Raw genomic sequence first — 19,698 nt, 5'->3', positions numbered from 1 at the left:
ATTACTACAAATACAGATACGCGGGTGATATGAAGTGACATTACTACAAATACAGATACGCGGGTGATATGAAGTGACATTACTACAAATACAGATACGCGGGTGATATGAAGTGACATTACTACAAATACAGAGGCATCAGGGGGTGATATGAAGTGACATTACTACAAATACAGATACGCGGGTGATATGAAGTGACATTACTACAAACACAGATACGCGGGTGATATGAAGTGACATTACTACAAATACAGATACGCGGGTGATATGAAGTGACATTACTACAAATACAGATACGCGGGTGATATGAAGTGACATTACTACAAACACAGATACGCGGGTGATATGAAGTGACATTACTACAAACACAGATACGCGGGTGATATGAAATGACATTACTACAAATACAGATACGCGGGTGATATGAAGTGACATTACTACAAACACAGATACGCGGGTGATATGAAGTGACATTACTACAAACACAGATACGCGGGTGATATGAAATGACATCACTACAAACACAGATACGCGGGTGATATGAAATGACATTACTACAAACACAGATACGCGGGTGATATGAAGTGACATTACTACAAACACAGAGGCATCAGGGGGTGATATGAAGTGACATTACTACAAATACAGAGGCATCAGGGGGTGATATGAAGTGACATTACTACAAACACAGATACGCGGGTGATATGAAATGACATTACTACAAACACAGATACGCGGGTGATATGAAGTGACATTACTACAAACACAGATACGCGGGTGATATGAAGTGACATTACTACAAATACAGATACGCGGGTGATATGAAGTGACATTACTACAAATACAGAGGCATCAGGGGGTGATATGAAATGACATTACTACAAATACAGATACGCGGGTGATATGAAGTGACATTACTACAAACACAGAGGCATCAGGGGGTGATATGAAATGACATTACTACAAATACAGATACGCGGGTGATATGAAGTGACATTACTACAAACACAGATACGCGGGTGATATGAAGTGACATTACTACAAACACAGATACGCGGGTGATATGAAGTGACATTACTACAAACACAGATACGCGGGTGATATGAAATGACATCACTACAAATACAGATACGCGGATGATATGAAATGACATTACTACAAATACAGATACGCGGGTGATATGAAATGACATTACTACAAACACAGATACGCGGGTGATATGAAATGACATTACTACAAACACAGATACGCGGGTGATATGAAGTGACATTACTACAAACACAGATACGCGGATGATATGAAATGACATTACTACAAATACAGAGCCATCAGGGGGTGATATGAAGTGACATTACTACAAACACAGATACGCGGTTGATATGAAGTGACATTACTACAAATACAGATACGCGGATGATATGAAATGACATTACTACAAATACAGAGCCATCAGGGGGTGATATGAAGTGGAATTTTATGTGTTGTGGAACAGGCAAACTAATTGTGGAAGAAAGAAAAGATAATAATCTGTGCTCCACGATATTGCTTTATTTCATCAAATAATCCCTTCCAGGCAGTGGAAAGCATTGAGCAGATTACAGAACTCTGGCGCTCCAGAGATGAGGATCTGCGCAACGCTGCGAGAGAAGCTGTGCTTTCATTTGGTGAGTAAAAGAGTTCAAACTTACTGACTGGAAGAATAGCTTCAGCAAGGGGGTGATGGTAATAGGATCTGATACTGACTGGAAGGATAGCTTCAGCAGGGTGGGGGTGATGGTAATAGGATCTGATACTGACTGGAAGGATAGCTTCAGCAGGGTGGGGGTGATGGTAATAGGATCTGATACTGACTGGAAGGATAGCTTCAGCAGGGTGGGGGTGATGGTAATAGGATCTGATACTGACTGGAAGGATAGCTTCAGCAGGGTGGGGGTGGGTATCCTAGACTATGACAGACCTTCCTATCAAAGTCGTCCCCCTCCCCCCAACCAGCAATGGTAATAGGATCCTATGCTGTCTGGAAGGATAGTTTCAGCAGGGGGGGGTTATGGTAATAGGATCCTATGCTGTCTGGAAGGATATTTCAGCAGGGGGGGGTTATGGTAATAGGATCCTATGCTGTCTGGAAGGATAGTTTCAGCAGGGGGGGGTTATGGTAATAGGATCCTATGCTGTCTGGAAGGATAGTTTCAGCAGGGGGGGGTTATGGTAATAGGAGCTGATGCTGTCTGGAAGGATAGTTTCAGCAGGGGGGGGTTATGGTAATAGGATCCTATGCTGTCTGGAAGGATAGTTTCAGCAGGGGGGGGTTATGGTAATAGGATCCTATGCTGTCTGGAAGGATAGTTTCAGCAGGGGGGGGTGGTAATAGGATCCTATGCTGTCTGGAAGGATAGTTTCAGCAGGGGGGGGTTATGGTAATAGGATCCTATGCTGTCTGGAAGGATAGTTTCAGCAGGGGGGGGTTATGGGGGATCCTATGGCTGGGGGGGGGGGGGGGGGGGGTTATGGGTAATGGAGGATCTTATACCCTATCGAAGTCGTCCCTCCATATCCTGTCTGACCAGATCCATTTAGTCCTAGGATACGGAGACCTTCCTATCGCAAGTCGGGTCCCCCCCACAACACCATGCTCTAGACTACGGACAGACCTTCCTATCAGCGGGGGGGGGGGGGGGGGGGGGGGTTATGGTAATAGGAGATGACTACGGAGTTCCGCAGACAGGACCTTTCCCTTGGCGAAGTCGTTCGAGTCCCCCCCAAATACCATTAGACTATCAGATAAGACAGACCTTCCTATCGAAGTGCGTCCCCTACAAAGTGACCAACACATGATCCTAGGATACGACAGACCTTCCTATCAAATACGTGGCGCAGGGGGGGGTTATGGTAATAGGATCCTATGCTGTCTGGGGGGATAGTTTCAGCAGGGGGGGGTTATGGTAATAGGATCTGATGCTGTCTGGAAGGATAGTTTCAGCAGGGGGGGGTTATGGTAATAGGATCCTATGCTGTCTGGAAGGATAGTTTCAGCGGGGGGGGGGGGGGGGGGGGGGGGGGGGGATGGGGGGGGGAAGGATAGCTTCACCAGGGGGGGGGTTGTGGTATAGGAGGACTGATGCTGGAAGGAAGTTCCTAAGGGGGTTATGGTAATAGTTATCCTAGCAGGGGGGGGTTTCCTATAATTAGGAGTCGTATAACTGTCTGGAAGGACCAGACTTCCTATTATCAGGGGGGGGGTTATGGTAATAGGATCCTGGATGCTGTTCTGGAAGATCGCCCACCCACTACCATTATCCTAGGATCCGATAGGACCTTCCTATCGAAGTCGTAGGCGGGGGTTATGGTAATAGGATCCTGATGCTGTCTGGAAGGATAGTTTCAGCAGGGGGGGGTTATGGTAATAGGATCCTATGCTGTCTGGAAGGATAGTTTCAGCAGGGGGGGGTTATGGTAATAGGATCCTATGCTGTCTGGAAGGATAGTTTCAGCAGGGGGGGGTTATGGTAATAGGATCCTATGCTGTCTGGAAGGATAGTTTCAGCAGGGGGGGGGTTATGGTAATAGGATCCTATGCTGTCTGGAAGGATAGTTTCAGCAGGGGGGGGTTATGGTAATAGGATCCTATGCTGTCTGGAAGGATAGTTTCAGCAGGGGGGGGTTATGGTAATAGGATCCTATGCTGTCTGGAAGGATAGTTTCAGCAGGGGGGGGTTATGGTAATAGGATCCTATGCTGTCTGGAAGGATAGTTTCAGCAGGGGGGGGTTATGGTAATAGGATCCTATGCTGTCTGGAAGGATAGTTTCAGCAGGGGGGGGTTATGGTAATAGGATCCTATGCTGTCTGGAAGGATAGTTTCAGCAGGGGGGGGGGGGGGGGGGGGGGGTATGGTAATAGGATCCTATGCTGTCTGGAAGGATAGTTTCAGCAGGGGGGGAATACCTATCTATGCTGTCTGGTAAGGATAGCTTCACCTACGACAGACCTTGGGGTATATAGAAGTGAGCGTCCCCCCCAATACCATTATCAGGGGGGGGTTATGGTAATAGGATCCTATCAAGTGGGAAGGTAATACAATTGATACTGTGGAAGGATAGTTTCAGCTAGGACAGACCTCCCTATCGTAAGTCAGACCCCCACCTGTCCAATACCGAGGATAGCTTCAGCAGGGGGGGGTTATGGTAATAGGAGCTGATGCTGTCTGGAAGGATAGTTTCAGCAGGGGGGGGTTATGGTAATAGGATCCTATGCTGTCTGGAAGGATAGTTTCAGCAGGGGGGGGTTATGGTAATAGGATCCTATGCTGTCTGGAAGGATAGATAGTTTCAGCAGGGGGGGGTTATGGTAATAGGATCCTATGCTGTCTGGAAGGATAGTTTCAGCAGGGGGGGTGTTATGGTAATAGGATATGATGCTGACTGGAAGGATAGTTTCAGCTGGGGGATGATGGTAATAGGATCTGATGCTGTCTGGAAGGATAGTTTCAGCAGGGGGGGGGGGGGGGGGGGGGGGGTTCGATGGTAATAGGATCTGATGCTGCCTTTTTTTTTTAGGTAAAAAGGGCCATATTGCTTTCCTGAAGATTGACAAAATCTGTTGTGAGCTGCAAGAGGAGGCTTTCCAGAACAAGGACACTGAAATCACTATCCTCTGACCAGTCACTGTCCCCTGAGTGAATCCATGCAGCCTGGTCAGAAATCACTCTCCACTGAGTGAATCCATACAGCCTGGTCAGAAATCACTCTCCCCTGAGTGAATACATACAGCCTGGTCAAAAATCACTCTCCCCTGAGTGAATCCATACAGCCTGGTCAGAATGAAGAGGATCCTGAAAGCTGAAACAAACAGACATTTCAAATTTTCTAATGAGTGTAAAATATTGTATCTATTTTTCAGAATATATTTTATAACAATGTTTATTTTGACTTGTGTGTGTGTGTATATATCTATATATATATATATATATATATATATATATATAACTGAAAATCATAATTAAAAATCTAAAATTAATAATAAACAACATAAGACTCTACCCCTCAGATAAATGTGGATTATTTGTGTTTTGGAATAAACAGCTTTGAGAATCTAGCCCTGTTTTATTAAAGATCTGGTGTTGTGCACTCTGTGCAGGTTCAAGTACTCAGACCAGGCAAAGGAAGTTTTTTTCCTTAAATATTTTAATGATATGGATATTTTAGTTTAAGGAAAAGTTGGATTTTTTTTTCTAATAAAGTTGCCAGTGCAATTGTATCTTTGTTTCTCAGACTGAAATTGACGTGATCAATTCAGCACTTTACATAAATATTATTTTAGGAGTCACGTGACACACATGGACTTTTTTAATGAAAAAATGTTGGTTCCAGAATATACTGGTAATTTTGTGATGGGCAGAGTGGAAATAGCCATGTCCTTTGTTTTTGCACCGTGGTATTAGACCCTGCCTGATAAATGTACAGGCTGGGTTTATACAGTGTATATTCTGTTTAATTAAATTTGAATAATTTAAGCTAATACATCCTTTGTTCTGTTTGACATTTAAAACTAATCCTACCATGCAGTACGCCCAGCCTCAAGAGCCTCAAGTCCCGCTGTGATGTGTTGAGCCATGCAGCAGGTGACTGAGCCACAATGAAACAGTGCATGAAAACGCGCAACACTTGCTGTACTTCCCAGTTAAACTGAAGAGATCCGCTCTGCAGCAAATTCAAGAAAAACTGTCTATCAACAATGCATGCGTATCATTACAGGCTGGACCGTGCCCACGAAATCAGCTGGAGCGCTAGCGTGCAAGCTGAACTTGGAGAAAACACTGATACGTTTTCCACCTGCGGGATCGAATCAAATCACTGTGGAAAGAACAAGAGGTTTTTTTTTTTCATATTACACACTGATTTTCCGTATCAGCTACACCTCATTAAGCTTTTACAGCCTTCATAAGGGACGGTAAGAGAATTGAATCAGTAATTCAAAGTCAAGACTGAAACTGAAGTGGTTTAAATGGTCAGGTGACATGCATCTCTAACCTGCCCCATTAATTCCGTTACTGAGCACCAGTGTGGCTATTTAAAGCTGACAGTCCAGGCGTTGGAAGTCAATGGTTTTGCAGAGCTGTTTACTGTATTTCCAGGCTGCTGACAGATAAATAACCTTGAGAACAACCCCAGCTCTCAGGTATCCTTTACATACAGCCAGGCCCGCTGAGGACTCACGTTACAGCTCAGTAACCGGAGCCTGGAAAGAGGTACCAGTACATGGTGCTTCTTGCTAGTTATTTCACAGTATGAAGTGACTAGCTGGAAATATTGAAAGTGTCCTGGTTAACCCACAGAGCACGTCCGCTCTGGGCATCTGGGCTTGGGTTAAATCAAAACTATGTTATTTATGCCAATTCATGGTACCAAGCTAGTCTGAAAGCAATCCAATACTCCTGGGCATCAGCATTTATTCGGTACAGAAATCAATCAGAAAAAAATAAATAAAGCATGCAATTAGAAAAATTGAGATGCAGTACAAACTGTATAGAAGTGACCAGCACAGTAAAACCACCAAATATTTTGAAAACCCATTTATTATATAATCTTTTTTTTTTTTTTTTTTTTTTTTTTACATTTGGGTGCTCTAGTCTGTAACATGCAACAGGCTAGTACATGACACAGGTGTAGATGGAACTGTGAACATGAGAAGATCATACTTATCAATGGATACACAAACAAGAAACAATAGCCTTACTAACAATCGCTAATAATAAAATCAATATCTGAACTAACAGTCTACATATTAACCAGACTGGTGGAAATCTGCTTCTACACTTTCACAAATGTCATAAAGCTGCAGTATTTATTGAGTTCACATTATAAAAATGAATCCCATTGCAAATGATACAGTGTGATGGAAATGCTGTACCTATGGAGCGGCGGTCAGGGAACGTGCCATCCTGGTGCTGTGAGTAGTACTGCGCTTGGAAATAAAATCTAGGTTTTGTTTTGTAGACTAAACTCTTCTTACTTTAGTATTTCCAAGCTGCCAAACACATGGCTTGTCTTTTCTGAGCTGAAGTGAGCCGAGACATTTGCCAGGGTCAGGTAAGTATTACAGTACTGTTTAACTCACAATAGCCTGACTCACACACAGCAACTTCAATTCAACCCAGGAACGCATTAGAAAAGTGATTTGTAACAACAGACAGAATAACTATAGTGAGAGTATCACAAAAGGGGTAGAGCAGACTTTCAGCTTCACATCCATGCTGAATAGTACATTGATCTACTAGAAGCCAATCCACCTAGAGTACCTTGCAGCGTCTTCAAAGTTAAATTATGAATGCAGAGTGAACTTTCTGTTACCATAAGCTTCAGCGTGCTCTTTTCATCAATCACCTCTGCACATGCAGTGTTAGGATGCCTCGACCTTTACGGATGCAATTGATCAATAAAATGCAACAGGATACCCAAACCTCAGGTTTACATTTTAACAACCAAGTGATTCAAATGAAATAGACGAGTCCAAAGCTGCAGTTTGCATTACAAGGAGTGAAATCACTGCAAAGCTTGTACATAATTTATATTAGGAAGTACCTTTTGCATTCAATCAGCAAAGTCTAAGAAAAAAATGTGATTCCCCCAGACATTCACATTCTGCAGATATTCGACTCCCCCAGGGGGTTGGCAAGGATATAACAAAGCAATGATCTTATTTCAAATCCCCAAAACGGAGACTCTGCTGCATGAAACAAATACAAGCATGTGCCTCTGTGTTAAATATAACATATTCTCTGATGCATTGACAGTGTGGAGGGAGTCAGTGGGACTGCAGTGGAACTGCATGAATAAAACTCCCTCTTATTTGTATGCACTCTCCTCCAACATCTTTGATAATTCAGCTGAAGATTTATATTTATTTTATTCATGAATTACAAAAATATATATTTACCATTTAACACCACCAACACCAATAAACATCATAAAAGAAACACAGACACAAACTATTTTAGACTTTCGGTTCTTTTTTTTCACAAAAATAATCTTCAAAAATGAATACGTTCATCTTTTCACCGAAATTAGTCAATCAACACCAAATCTGTGACAGCTGTCCCCCAGCCCTCTCCCTTTACACATCTTTCTACCTCTCGTGCAGAATGATTGTATGCACTTTTTCAAACTTGCTAATCTGGAGTTTCATTAGTACAGGGAAAGGCAATCTTGGCTCTTCCAATCCACTGCCTTGTAAAACGCTGTTCCAACCAAGTCTTTCTTTACTTCTTGGCCTTCACAGAAAAGTCAATTCTGATAAACGAAGGCCATGACGGAACACGTCCCTGCAGTGGAATGCGCTAGGGAGCCCGTTTCTTTTTCTTCACTGATGTTTCCGCCACCATACTTTCTGATGCAACACACAGTAACTGCCACTAATATTTCAGCTGCCCTGCATATGAAGAAAACTAAGAGAATACAGTGTCACCACAGCCTTGTGGGTTAAAGATTCTTACAGTAGCCAAATACTGCATATCCCTGTTTGCACATCTCAGCAGCCCACAGAACCCTTCTTCTAGTCGCAGTACCCCTTTACGTTATTGCAGTTCCTATTCAAAGTGTGTGTACCCCTTTCCTTTCATCTCTAGTGCACCCCAAGCAGGAACTGAAGTACTTTAGTGACACGTATGTTAAGGGTTATGGGATACCATTGCCTCAGTGGAAGAAAAAGAAAAGGATCTGCCACCAATTTGCTGGAAGATAATTTCTGATAAATGCTGATTGATAAAATACTTAACATCAGTGAAGAAAACCAATTCTTCTGCACTCTAAGAGGGTGAAATTCATTCTAGCATGATCTGTAAATGTAATATTTACTTATTTTAAACTAGAATCAAATATTCAATAACCAGACACCTATAATTACCTTATTACATCAAAGCGAAACAAACAAAAAAAAGATATCAACTAAACACAGAAAGCAGTAAAGAACTCATGCAATTAGAAATCCACAGATCCTAGCATCTCCACCCCTCTCAAACAGACAGGAAGACAACGTTCAACCTTCTTCAGCTGGCGTGGCTTCCACAGCATTGTGGCAGCTCCTGGAGGGGCTGATAGAATCACTGCACAGCCTCGCGAACTCAGATTGTCCCGTTTTGTTTTCGATGTAGAAATAAGTTAAGAGAGGAGCTGGTATTGCAGTGCCCTGGATGAAGCTAGTCTATGTGCCCACAATGCTGGGATCGTGCGCGGCGTCTGGGAGAGGTGAATCGCTGCAGTGATAAAGAAAGCAGTTCCCCCAACAGCTGTAACAGATGAGGAACAAGGCTGCCAGAAACACCAAGGCACAAATGGTACAGGGCTTCCTCTCCAGAAGGAAGCTGAGCAGGTAGAACCCCATGAACATGGAGTGGTTAAACCATAAGGCCGGGTTCAGGGGCTTGGGGATCAGCAGGACTGGCAGCAGCCACTGAAGGCAGTACATGGTTTGTTTTTTTAATACTGATGCAAAAAGCAATCCACAAAAAAAAAAAAAGGCTTGACGTTGACAGATTACTGCAGGCAGCACGGATGTGGGATTTCCTCTTTGAAGGGTCAGGTCAGTCCTTTAAAAGAAGAACAAATACACAACATCAAGTTATGCCAATCTTTTAGATACACACTGCAGTTACACAAGGTGCCAGACTGGTGGTGTTAAAAACAGAATTAAATAAATAAAAAAAAAGGAGAGAAAATAACGCTGCCTCTGTATATTTTGTTGCTTCTGTTTAATGCAACCTAGCGAAGCCCTGTTCATGGATTAAAACGAAGATTACTTTCAAATAAGGGTCCAGCAATGCCTGCACTAGCAATGCAATTGAATTCCCAAGCTAAAAATGCAAACATAACAGAAGACAGCATGAAAAGAGAATGTAAAGAGAAACTGCTACAATATTTACTCAGGACTATGAGACAAGGTACAGGCCAGGGCCACTCACCCAACTGCTAATTCACACAATCGACTGTTACCTTCATACTTCAACTCCTGTAAAGCAGAGCACATCTTTCCAATGAACAAGTTGAGAGAAGTGATGCTTCATGGAAAAACCCCAGTGTTGTATATAGTACCAGCAAATGATTTTAACAACATATAGACAGGAGAGAAAACACACACGTGTTTCTGGGAGACACTGACACAAAGGCTAGTAAAGGGTGGTCCAGAACTTCAGGACGCTCAATAAGAATTCTACAGTAAAACTCTGAATGAGGTGCTGGTTATACAGTTGCACAGGGGCTGCTAGGTACTTTTCAATCCCTATTGTAAGTACGCATTCAAGGATTTACACTGACGTTATATTTCGATCCTATTAATGGATCTCTTCTTTTCAGTGTACAGATGAGTTACATCATATAAACCATTAAAAATATATGTATGACCTAAACAGATAGGGTATAAGGAGTAGGGAGAATTAAATGGAGGGGGAGACGGGCTCATTGGAACAAGACGTATCATTAAAAATATTCTTGTTGAGTAACTCCAATTGAAGGGGTCATAACCAGGAACTGGGTCACAGCCTCGCGTGCAATGTGCAAATCATCGACTTGGAAGACGAGGTCGGATCCGCTTTCAGCTAGAGCGGCTGCCACAAAAAAACATACGTTTCCCTCGAGGAAGACGTCATTGACACGACTCATAGCTTTAGCCCTGCGTTACAAAGTAATTAGTGTTGCCTTGTGGCTAAACACAGTTTCGTTCAGTGGTAGCAAAATAAAGTTGTAATGTAACATTACATTATAACTATGCATTATTAGATAACAGCTGAACCCTGGGTTATTTCACCACACTGTCAAGAGTTATAATGCGCGATTTTAGAAAAACAATACACCAACGAAGAATGTTTTTATTTACAAATTACACTAGAATTTCCACCCGGATCCGGTTCAAGCACAACCACATACTGCCTCGCAGTTTTCATACGGTCCGCTCGGTTTTGTGCAGCTCAGGCTACCACAGCTAAATTATACGCCGGAGACCGTATTTAAAAGACAACAAATATAACGTTTTACATTTCTAACTTTAAAAAATGCAAGAAATATGTAACCCACCAGCCATTCCAGCTCAGACATGAAAAACGCCTGCTTGCGTAGCTCTGCCCTGAATCACAGGACCCCGTCGAGCTGTCTATCTCGATATCGTATCCAAAAATCAATCATACATAATAGCACACATTTTTTAAAATTTTGAAAAGTAACGCATATACGTGTACGGTTCATTGATATGTTATATTCATGTAATTTGTCTGGAGATTTGAGAGCTGTGTTTGCTGGTATTGTGTGTTCAGTTTTGTCAGGCATTAATTGGACAACTTCATGAAGTCTTCGTCGTGGCTGTGTGGTTATAAAGCCCATAGTAAATATTATAGTCGTGTACACTGATTAAGTTCTATTGTTTTAAACACAATATTAGTCAATTAAATGATTCGTAACATTAGGGATATCATAAAACAAAGCATATCTGACACATTTTTTTAAATAACAAAACCGTCTAAGGACCATTTTAATGTGAATAGTGTTGATTATGTTGCTTGGGGTGCTTGCTGACTGAAAGGGGAACATTCTGGTTGTTAGGATCACTGCATATACTTAAATAAGACAGGATGCTACAAACAAAAGAACAAAGTTAGTGAATAAAGCGGGGTCAGCTTTATGACAACAACAATGCGCTCAGCATAAATTAACAAAACCACCCGTGCTAACCGCAGGTCCCTGCAAGCGAGCGTTAATGTACGTATGTTATGCTCTCCGCTACCCGGCAGGAGGGAAACAACATCAGTAACAGAAAAGCAGTCACATACCCTTTAAATACCAAATAACGAATGTATAGCAACAAGTCTGCACTGATTAACTCTTCGATGCATGAAAACAGAATCCTCATATGAGGTCATCATGCATTTGTGTCACCCATGTGTCCCCATCCACAAAGACTAGAAGAGAGGGGTATATTTTTTTTATTAGCCGTTCCCATGTGAGGTCACCATTCTTGAAAGGATTCAATACAATCTTCTCAAATAGTACAGTCTTCTGCAGCATGCTTACCACGACATCACGGCACAAACAGTAATAATGAAACTAGAGGACCCCTGTGCTGTTAAGAATTGCAGTTCTGTGTGCTAGATTGTCTTTCTATGTCAGAGTATATCTTTATATCTGCTACTTCACAGCAACTGTGTAATCATATGCTTTTTTCCTAAAGTGATATCAAGTGGGTTTGAAATAAAGGATATTAGATTGTCCTAGCTGTTAAATTGATATTATATCCCATAATGAGAGCACAAGGTCTATGTTCTGCCTGTCTTATCACACCACTGTTCTTTCCATTTCTAATCACACCACTGCTCTGTTCCTTCTTTCATCACACCACTGCTCTGTTCCCTCTCTCATCACACCACTGCTGTTTCCAATCTCTCATCTCACCACTGCTCTGTTCCCTCTCTCATCACACCACTGCTGTTTCCAATCTCTCATCTCACCACTGCTCTTTCCACTCTCTCATCTCACCACTGCTCTTTCCATCTCTCATCTCACCACTACTCTTTCAAATCTCTCATCACACCACTGCTGTTTCCAATCTCTCATCACACCACTGCTCTTTCCAATCTCTCATCACACCACTGCTCTTTCCAATCTCTCATCACACCACTGCTCTTTCCAATCTCTCATCACACCACTGCTCTTTCCATCTCTCATCACACCACTGCTCTTTCCAATCTCTCATCTCACCACTGCTCTTTCCAATCTCTCATCTCACCACTGCTCTTTCCAATCTCTCATCTCACCACTGCTCTTTCCAATCTCTCATCTCACCACTGCTGTTTTCAATCTCTCATCTCACCACTGCTCTTTCCAATCTCTCATCACACCACTGCTCTTTGTGAGCTATAACATGCACTCCCACTACTGTCATCCTACTATATGCTTACTCCCACATATGTAACTTGATGCAGGGTTTCTTTAAAATAACTACTTCTATCTGTTTGCTCCATCTATAGTTCTGCAGTAAAATACATTCTGGTACCTTACCTCTCATTGCAAAAATAGCTTGAGAGATCATTCTTTTATCTGTAGGGGGCAGTGTGTATATGTCTTTGCTGAGCACCCTATCAGGACCATAACACGGTATACTGGCTCTTCAGATTACTCTCAAGAAAGACCTGCTCCGTATTCAGAATAGCAAGAATAAACTACGCTGGCGACGCCAAAAGGGCACACCTGAACTTCTTCAGACAAGTACTGCTTGTGCTCAGATCTGCCCTTTAGGATTGTGTCAGTGTGCAGTTTACAAAGCCAGACGCTCATTCACAATTTGCAGTGTGAGTTTTCATTCAGCGATGAAGCCATCATAGATTCATAGCACCGCCGCTCAGATTGAGTCACTGCAATGCATTTTTAATACATGTCACAAGAATGTGTACAAATCAGTGATTGTTCTTTCCGGCGGTTTATTGAAACACACGGGGAAGGTAGCTGCAGTCTGCTTTGTCTGCAAGCTGGCTCTCGCACGCTCTTCAGATCTCTTCGTGCTCGACCTCAAACACCCACCTCCCGTTACTTGCGCACGGCGAGTCCTTCAATTTTTATCTGAGGCATCTGGCTCTTAGCTCTGCCTTTCCACTTCCCTACTTTCTGCTAAAAACAATGCATTGAAAACCATCAAAAAAAAAAAATCGTCTTCCAGGTACGTACATTTCTCTCTTTTTCTTTCTTGTTTTAGTTTTTTGTTTTTTGCTTTGCGATATAAGGAGCGTCCTGTTTATATTTGTATGAGCGTGTTTTATCGTGCAGCCTGTCTTAGAATGTTGCACACCCTAGACAGACAGACAGCTTCCAGAGATGTATCAAGGTCATCGCTGATGAGCTCGCTTTAAAAAACGATACAATATTGTATATTGTGTTATTATTATTATTATTATTATTATTATTATTATTATTATTATTATTATTATGTTATTTTTTGTCATTGCTGGCAAGCGGGTCACTGATTTGTCTTCATGCAAAATTTGTTTAATAAAACAAGTTAGATTTCATATCAAGGTGAGACTGAACTAAAATGCAAAGAAATTTTCTTTTAAATCAAGGTCTGACTTGATTTTACGTTTCTTTAGAAGAAATTTTATCTTAAAATAGACATCACCTCCGTGCAAAAGTCATTTATGACTATTTTCAAATACACCCCCCCCCCCCCCCCCCCCCAAAAAAAAGGCGTGATAAAGCACTGTTGGTCTGACATATTATGTTCCTATGGTCGAGATTTTTTTAAATGTATTTTTCTGTTTATTCGCTTATTTATACCTTTAATAAATAGAAACAGGCTGCAGATGTTCAGTTACGATGTTTAATTTAAGAATACAGTTCATGTATGTGTGGGGTTATAACTGTAAGGCACAGAGCAATCAGACGTGTCAGCATGCCTCATTCTTTACAGAGGTGAAAATGTTTTTTATGCGGCTCAGTTCACTAGAACGATATCGGAGCAGAGTCGAGTTTTGATATTCCAGATGAAACTCAGGGAGCCAACGCCGGTTAGCACAGCGGCTCCGAATTCATTACCGGCGTGTTCGCGTGCCACAACTCCCAAGCTGCAGGTGCTGAAAGGATAGCTCCTATTCAGTACGTCACAGTAAACCACACCTACACACTCGTTGCCATGGCAGCACTCCTGCATGCAGCAGAGTAGTATAAATAAATAACCACATAGCACTCAGAATATGACATACACGCGTCAAATACACGCGTCAAACACCATTCCAGAGAATTGTATACTAATAAACAGGCTTCAGAGTTCGTCCACACCACACCTGGACCCGCGGAAACGATTGTACACACTTTACGCTTTACAGTGTGTATGCGTTGGGGTTGTGTTTCATTCTTAAACCCGTGCTTTAACATGTCCTAACCGAGTAATGTTATTTAAAGAAGCCGTTTCTTTTATATTTTTACAGATCGTTAACAGAAATATGGGTGGCAGAGACCTGTTTATTTGTGATGAGTTATACTACTAGGTCCAGATGGCGTCTTTAAATTCCATGGAATTAGAGCAGGTGGGTGATTGTAAGAGAATCAATACCCCGCAGCTCAATCCTTGCAACGTCAGCACTTCAGGACCGCGGACAGCTCCATGTGCTGGAATAGAAAACGCATCGTTTCAGGAGGAGGAGCAAGAAGAGACGTCATTTACAAACCGTGCCAGTGCCGACCAGGGGATACATAACCGAACGAGCCCCTGTGGCACACACAGGGGGCCCAACAACGAGGCGTTTGAAGAGCACGAAGCCGAGACAAGTGCCCCTTCTGTGGATTACGGGTTTATTTTCTCACTGGTGTTCTTAGTAAGCGGGATTGTGTTGGTCGTTATAGCTTACACGATCCCCAGAGAGGCAAAGGTGAACCCAGACTTCGTGACTGCGAGAGAGATGGAGAAGCTGGAGAGGTATTATGCACGCCTCGGGTCTCACCTGGACAAGTGCATCATCGCCGGTCTGGGGCTGCTCACTCTCGGGGGCATGCTTCTGTCCATGCTGCTCATGATATCCATATGCAAAGGGGAATTGTACAGGAGAAGGACCTTCTCTATCTCCAGAAGGTCTAAGAAGACGTACGGATCTACAAACCTGAGAATGAGAAGGATGGAGGGAGATGGACGGCAGTCGCTGGTGGACTGTGAACCCGCTCCAGTCACATGTGCAGTGCATTCAGAAAGATCCAGCTAAACAGGGCAGAAAGTCTTTCTTTATTTCTTGACAAACAGATGACCGTTTGCCTCACTCCACTGTTGGCACAGCGAATCCAATGCCAGGGGTTCTAGGTAGGATAATATACAGATATACATACAGAGCAGTAAATAGGGTGAGATGTTAATATATACTGTATTTAACACTCAAAGGCTTAGGCTAGTTTACAAACAAACTCGAATCAGAAGAAGCTATAAGCACAATGTGTGAATACGTAATTAATACATTATTGGCTATGACCTGACGAAACAAATGCTTATATAAAATATACATATATAAAATACAACAATCCTCATGTCTCAAAGTTTTTGCATTCTTGTACAGAAGAGCAAAGGAAAAAGAAAACGCCAAAGGGCAGGCGGAATCTCGATGTCCTAAGAGTGGCAGATTCCTTTCTCGAAATGATGTTACTGAAACTTTTTTTTTCTAAATAAATGATGGTTAGAAGTAAACACTTGAATGTGTGTATTTACTGTACAAGTTACACGTTCATATAATATGTCTTTAACGTATTGAATTATACCGGTCTGCAGTTTTATTTCATTTGCCAATTTTGTACACACGAAACCAGCAACTGACCAAAAGAGCAACAGTTTTGAAAACATGAATATAACAATGAATATAATAATGATTAATATACAACTTAGACAACACAAAACCCAGAGTAGGGTGAGAACAGAGGTGTTGCAGAGTAAATCTGTCCGATGTACAACAATCGACATGATCCTCTATGCTTTACCGCTTACAGGACCTGTACTGGGAAGAGCTCAGTGCAACAGCAACGCCGTCTGTAGGTTTTAAGGTTAGATAGTTATTAACTGCACTGTCATCTTAGTAGTAATAAGCTAAAACACGAGACTGAATGTAAGTCAGCAGTTTTTTTTTTTTTTTAAAGATCTGAATAGTTATCGGTTATATAGTGTATTGAAATGAATTAACATTTCCCGTTTCTATCGTAAGGATTCAGGTTTGCTTCCTCAGTGATGCAGCCTGGCTAAGGCGGAGGTGCCGTGTTCAAAGTCTAGCTCGGTATAAAGGTTTTGTAAAGATCTTCCCATGTATAACAGAAAAATGAATACACATGCTAGCGCTGGTACAGCCATGCCTGCGCAGAGGCAGTGAGGCGCGCTTTCAAATATCATTCGAGCACTGCTAAACATAAAGCGTACAGATATGCCTGATTGAAATGCCAACACTGATATGAATTTTAACTGTGTAAACAACTGAACTAAACCCTCTCCCAAACAAAATCGATTACCGTACCACTACAAACAGAACGGGTTAATCTGGACACGTTTGATTACAGGCAGTCTGATTAGTGTTTAAGAACAATACTTATATTAAAACACATCTTTGTTACACATTTTAAACAAACTGAATGTTGTTCCTGTTAAACACATTTGCGTAAGTTTAACTCAAGATTTTGCAGCGTGCTTCAATGTGGCCTGTCAAGAAATGTATGGCGTGGCCAGCAGTGTTTGCTATCGTGTAAATATTTGTAAAGCCTTTGTATTGCAAACTCTGAAGCCAGTTACACGCCACAGCTACACACGGGAGTGCCTCAAAGTGAGACTGTTACGGTTTTTAAAATATGTTTTTGTATTTCATTTTAGAATTTTGCATTGTTCTATTTTAAGCAGCGTGCTAAGCAACCATTCACTTCGGCAACGACCAGTTACCAGAAAATCAAACCTGTGAAAGATGTTATTCGCATGTGTGTTTGTGTACTACAGTGTCAATTCTCGAAGCCACGGTACAACACCAAGGGGTTAAACGTATCTATGTATTTGTGCATATCGTACCGTGCTTTCAAATCTTTGTTTTCTATTGTATCCAATAAACACGTTGTTTTTTTTTAACTCACTGTGTTCCTGATTTTCATGAGCACAGATGGCATATAGAACAGTGTGAATTGGAATGGGTTACGCTTGTATATGTGGTGTAAATAACATGTTCTAAAAAGCGCAAGTGACCCTATGGGTAAATATCGATGACGGCATCAGACAACAATGTTGTTGAGACGTTTGTGTGATTAACCGGCAAGGCAACACAGTACGAGCTTTACTGCAGAGCTGTCACCTGGCAAACTGCATTGAAACAGTTGATACTCCTTCAGTTTACTTGGCATTACTCCACTGCACACTCCAATTAAACTCCACACTCCAATCAAACTGCACACTCCACTGCACGCTCAAATTAAACTCAACACTCCACTGCACTCCAATTAAACTCCACACTCCACTGCACACTCCACTGTATACTCCAATTAAACGCCACACTCCACACTTCCTTGGATAAATACATTCTCTTACTCTCTTATCTCAATACTTTACAGAAAACAAGAAAGCTGACAGCTGCTGTGAACATCTGTCCATGAGCAATGCCAGGCTTATCCGTGCTTCCTTAGCACAGGCAGGCTGGGATAGTCCCTTTATTCAGGATGATACAGTGCATGTGAGAGCTCTTCTGCAGGGCTAGGCATTTTTACTTCCATTGGTTTGTCTTTCTTATGGGCTATAAAACGAAGCCGGCACTTGCTGGAATTGTTCTTATCTGATGTGATGAATGGATACCCCCTTAGAAAACCACTCCAGGCAGCTTATTTGCCAATCTAACACAAGCTATCTATCAGACTATTACAGGTACAGGGCATTACAGCTGCTGCAAAGGGACTGCACTGTAACTCTTACCGCAGAGATGTTTATTCCTGTGTACTCTTGCTAATGAAAGACCTTGGTTTATCACAGCATTGCAATCAGGTTTTAATTCAGTGTCTCCTTACAGCTAGTTCATGCTGCTGCCTGATCACTACTATGATGAATAGAAGACGTTCTACTGTTTCTCAATGCCACACATCCCTGCCCCCACTCTGTGACAAAGGTGTCAATGTTTCATTGGGTCAGTAACATACACCCCAATCAGTTAACTGGGGAATTGTTTACTCTAGCCAATACCTGTGCAGGTGCTGCAATATCACCATGTTAAACTGAAGGCTGGAAAAGCCAATGTATTCAATCAATACTGACATGTAATTGGAGCTGCACGTAGCCATGGAAACCGTGCATGAAGTCAAAGAAACCACACAATGGTTCCAGATATAAGATCATGTTGAAACGACTGGAAAATTAAACCAGCACATGCAAAATGCCAGAGCATGCAGCTCTCAGGGATCAGGTCTTCCTTCATGCAAAAAAAGAGGTCCCACCTAGAACCCTAAAATATACTGATTGCAAATGTACTTTGAAGAAAATATACCCACTGGTTATAACACCTAAATATAACTGGGTGGTTAGAAATATACTCCGTAAAACACAACACCACACTTCTGAGCTAACATTACCCAGCAGCCTTACTGAAACTTTTCCCTGTATTTAACACAATATTGTTGTCCATTAGGAAGCATGCATGGGTCATTTCTACAGTGCTTGTGTTGCACCATGAATCAAATGAAAAAAACAGTCTTTTGACAGCATAAAATATTTGCAAAGGCTGAACAATGTAAGGCTATGTGACATTCACTGTGTGAAAAACTGAATAAAAATGCAAACAAAACTGCAGTCTGGGTGTTGAGGGACTGAGGGAAGAATTTTAGGTGAGATTACAACAGGTTTATTCACAGGGGCTATTTGTAACAAATAAAAAACCAGAAAGGCAGTAATAATAACAGTGATGATAATAAAATACAATCAAGCCCTTGCATCAATCTTGACAAAAAGGCTTCCTTTCAATTCTCACTGCCTTGCCAGAGAGTCCCTGATTCACAAAGCTTTGCTTCAGAGAAGATGACACTTTAATAGGATGAGTAGCTACTAATAGTATCTCACTGCGGCTGTGCTGCGAGATATTCAGACTGCTCCAATTCGCTCGGAATCAGAACGGAATGCCATCAACCAAACAGCAGGAGTCCTTCTGTGAATACCAATGACCACTGTGTGTGCGGTTGTGTCTCTGTGT

General features: G+C 42.0%; 3 protein-coding genes across 6 annotated transcripts in view; 2 read left to right on the top strand and 1 right to left on the bottom strand.

Annotated features, from left to right (window-relative positions):
- Nucleotides 1-4,920, top strand: part of LOC121319483 (RIPOR family member 3-like) — a 39,253-nt gene extending 34,333 nt beyond the window's left edge. For all 3 annotated transcript variants that reach the window (XM_041256939.1, XM_041256938.1, XM_041256937.1), the window contains 2 exons: nucleotides 1,574-1,664; nucleotides 4,556-4,920. In XM_041256939.1, the coding sequence (XP_041112873.1) occupies nucleotides 1,574-1,664; nucleotides 4,556-4,656 (192 nt within the window). In that variant the 3' untranslated portion in view covers nucleotides 4,657-4,920. The remainder of the gene's footprint in view (nucleotides 1-1,573; nucleotides 1,665-4,555) is intronic.
- A 1,635-nt stretch (nucleotides 4,921-6,555) lies between these two features.
- LOC121319482 (bladder cancer-associated protein-like) lies at nucleotides 6,556-11,128 on the bottom strand. 2 transcript variants are annotated; one of them, XM_041256936.1, is made up of 2 exons: nucleotides 11,063-11,128; nucleotides 6,556-9,582 (listed from the first exon to the last, which is right to left on the bottom strand). In XM_041256936.1, exon 2 carries the CDS (start codon nucleotides 9,459-9,461, stop codon nucleotides 9,198-9,200), a length of 264 nt encoding a protein of 87 aa, XP_041112870.1. In that variant the 5' UTR covers nucleotides 9,462-9,582; nucleotides 11,063-11,128; the 3' UTR covers nucleotides 6,556-9,197. The 2 variants fall into 2 exon arrangements, with proteins under 2 accessions (XP_041112870.1, XP_041112869.1); XM_041256935.1 differs by lacking the exon at nucleotides 11,063-11,128 and adding an exon at nucleotides 9,955-9,974.
- Nucleotides 11,129-14,963: 3,835 nt separating this feature from the next.
- On the top strand, nucleotides 14,964-17,568 carry LOC121320251 (transmembrane protein 74B-like). Its single transcript, XM_041258501.1, has one exon. It carries the CDS (start codon nucleotides 15,022-15,024, stop codon nucleotides 15,721-15,723), a length of 702 nt encoding a protein of 233 aa, XP_041114435.1. The 5' UTR covers nucleotides 14,964-15,021; the 3' UTR covers nucleotides 15,724-17,568.
- The last annotated feature ends 2,130 nt before the right edge of the window (nucleotides 17,569-19,698 follow it).

The sequence above is a fragment of the Polyodon spathula genome, chromosome 8, assembly GCF_017654505.1.
Source record: "Polyodon spathula isolate WHYD16114869_AA chromosome 8, ASM1765450v1, whole genome shotgun sequence".
In the NCBI taxonomy this organism is placed as follows: domain Eukaryota; kingdom Metazoa; phylum Chordata; class Actinopteri; order Acipenseriformes; family Polyodontidae; genus Polyodon; species Polyodon spathula.
This window is presented reverse-complemented; position numbering and strand designations above follow the sequence as displayed.

What these genes read in the sequence shown, in the direction of transcription:
- LOC121319482 (XM_041256936.1), bottom strand. Translation starts at nt 9,461, where the DNA reads ATGTACTGCCTTCAGTGGCTGCTGCCAGTCCTGCTGATCCCCAAGCCC.
- LOC121320251 (XM_041258501.1), top strand. Translation starts at nt 15,022, where the DNA reads ATGGCGTCTTTAAATTCCATGGAATTAGAGCAGGTGGGTGATTGTAAG.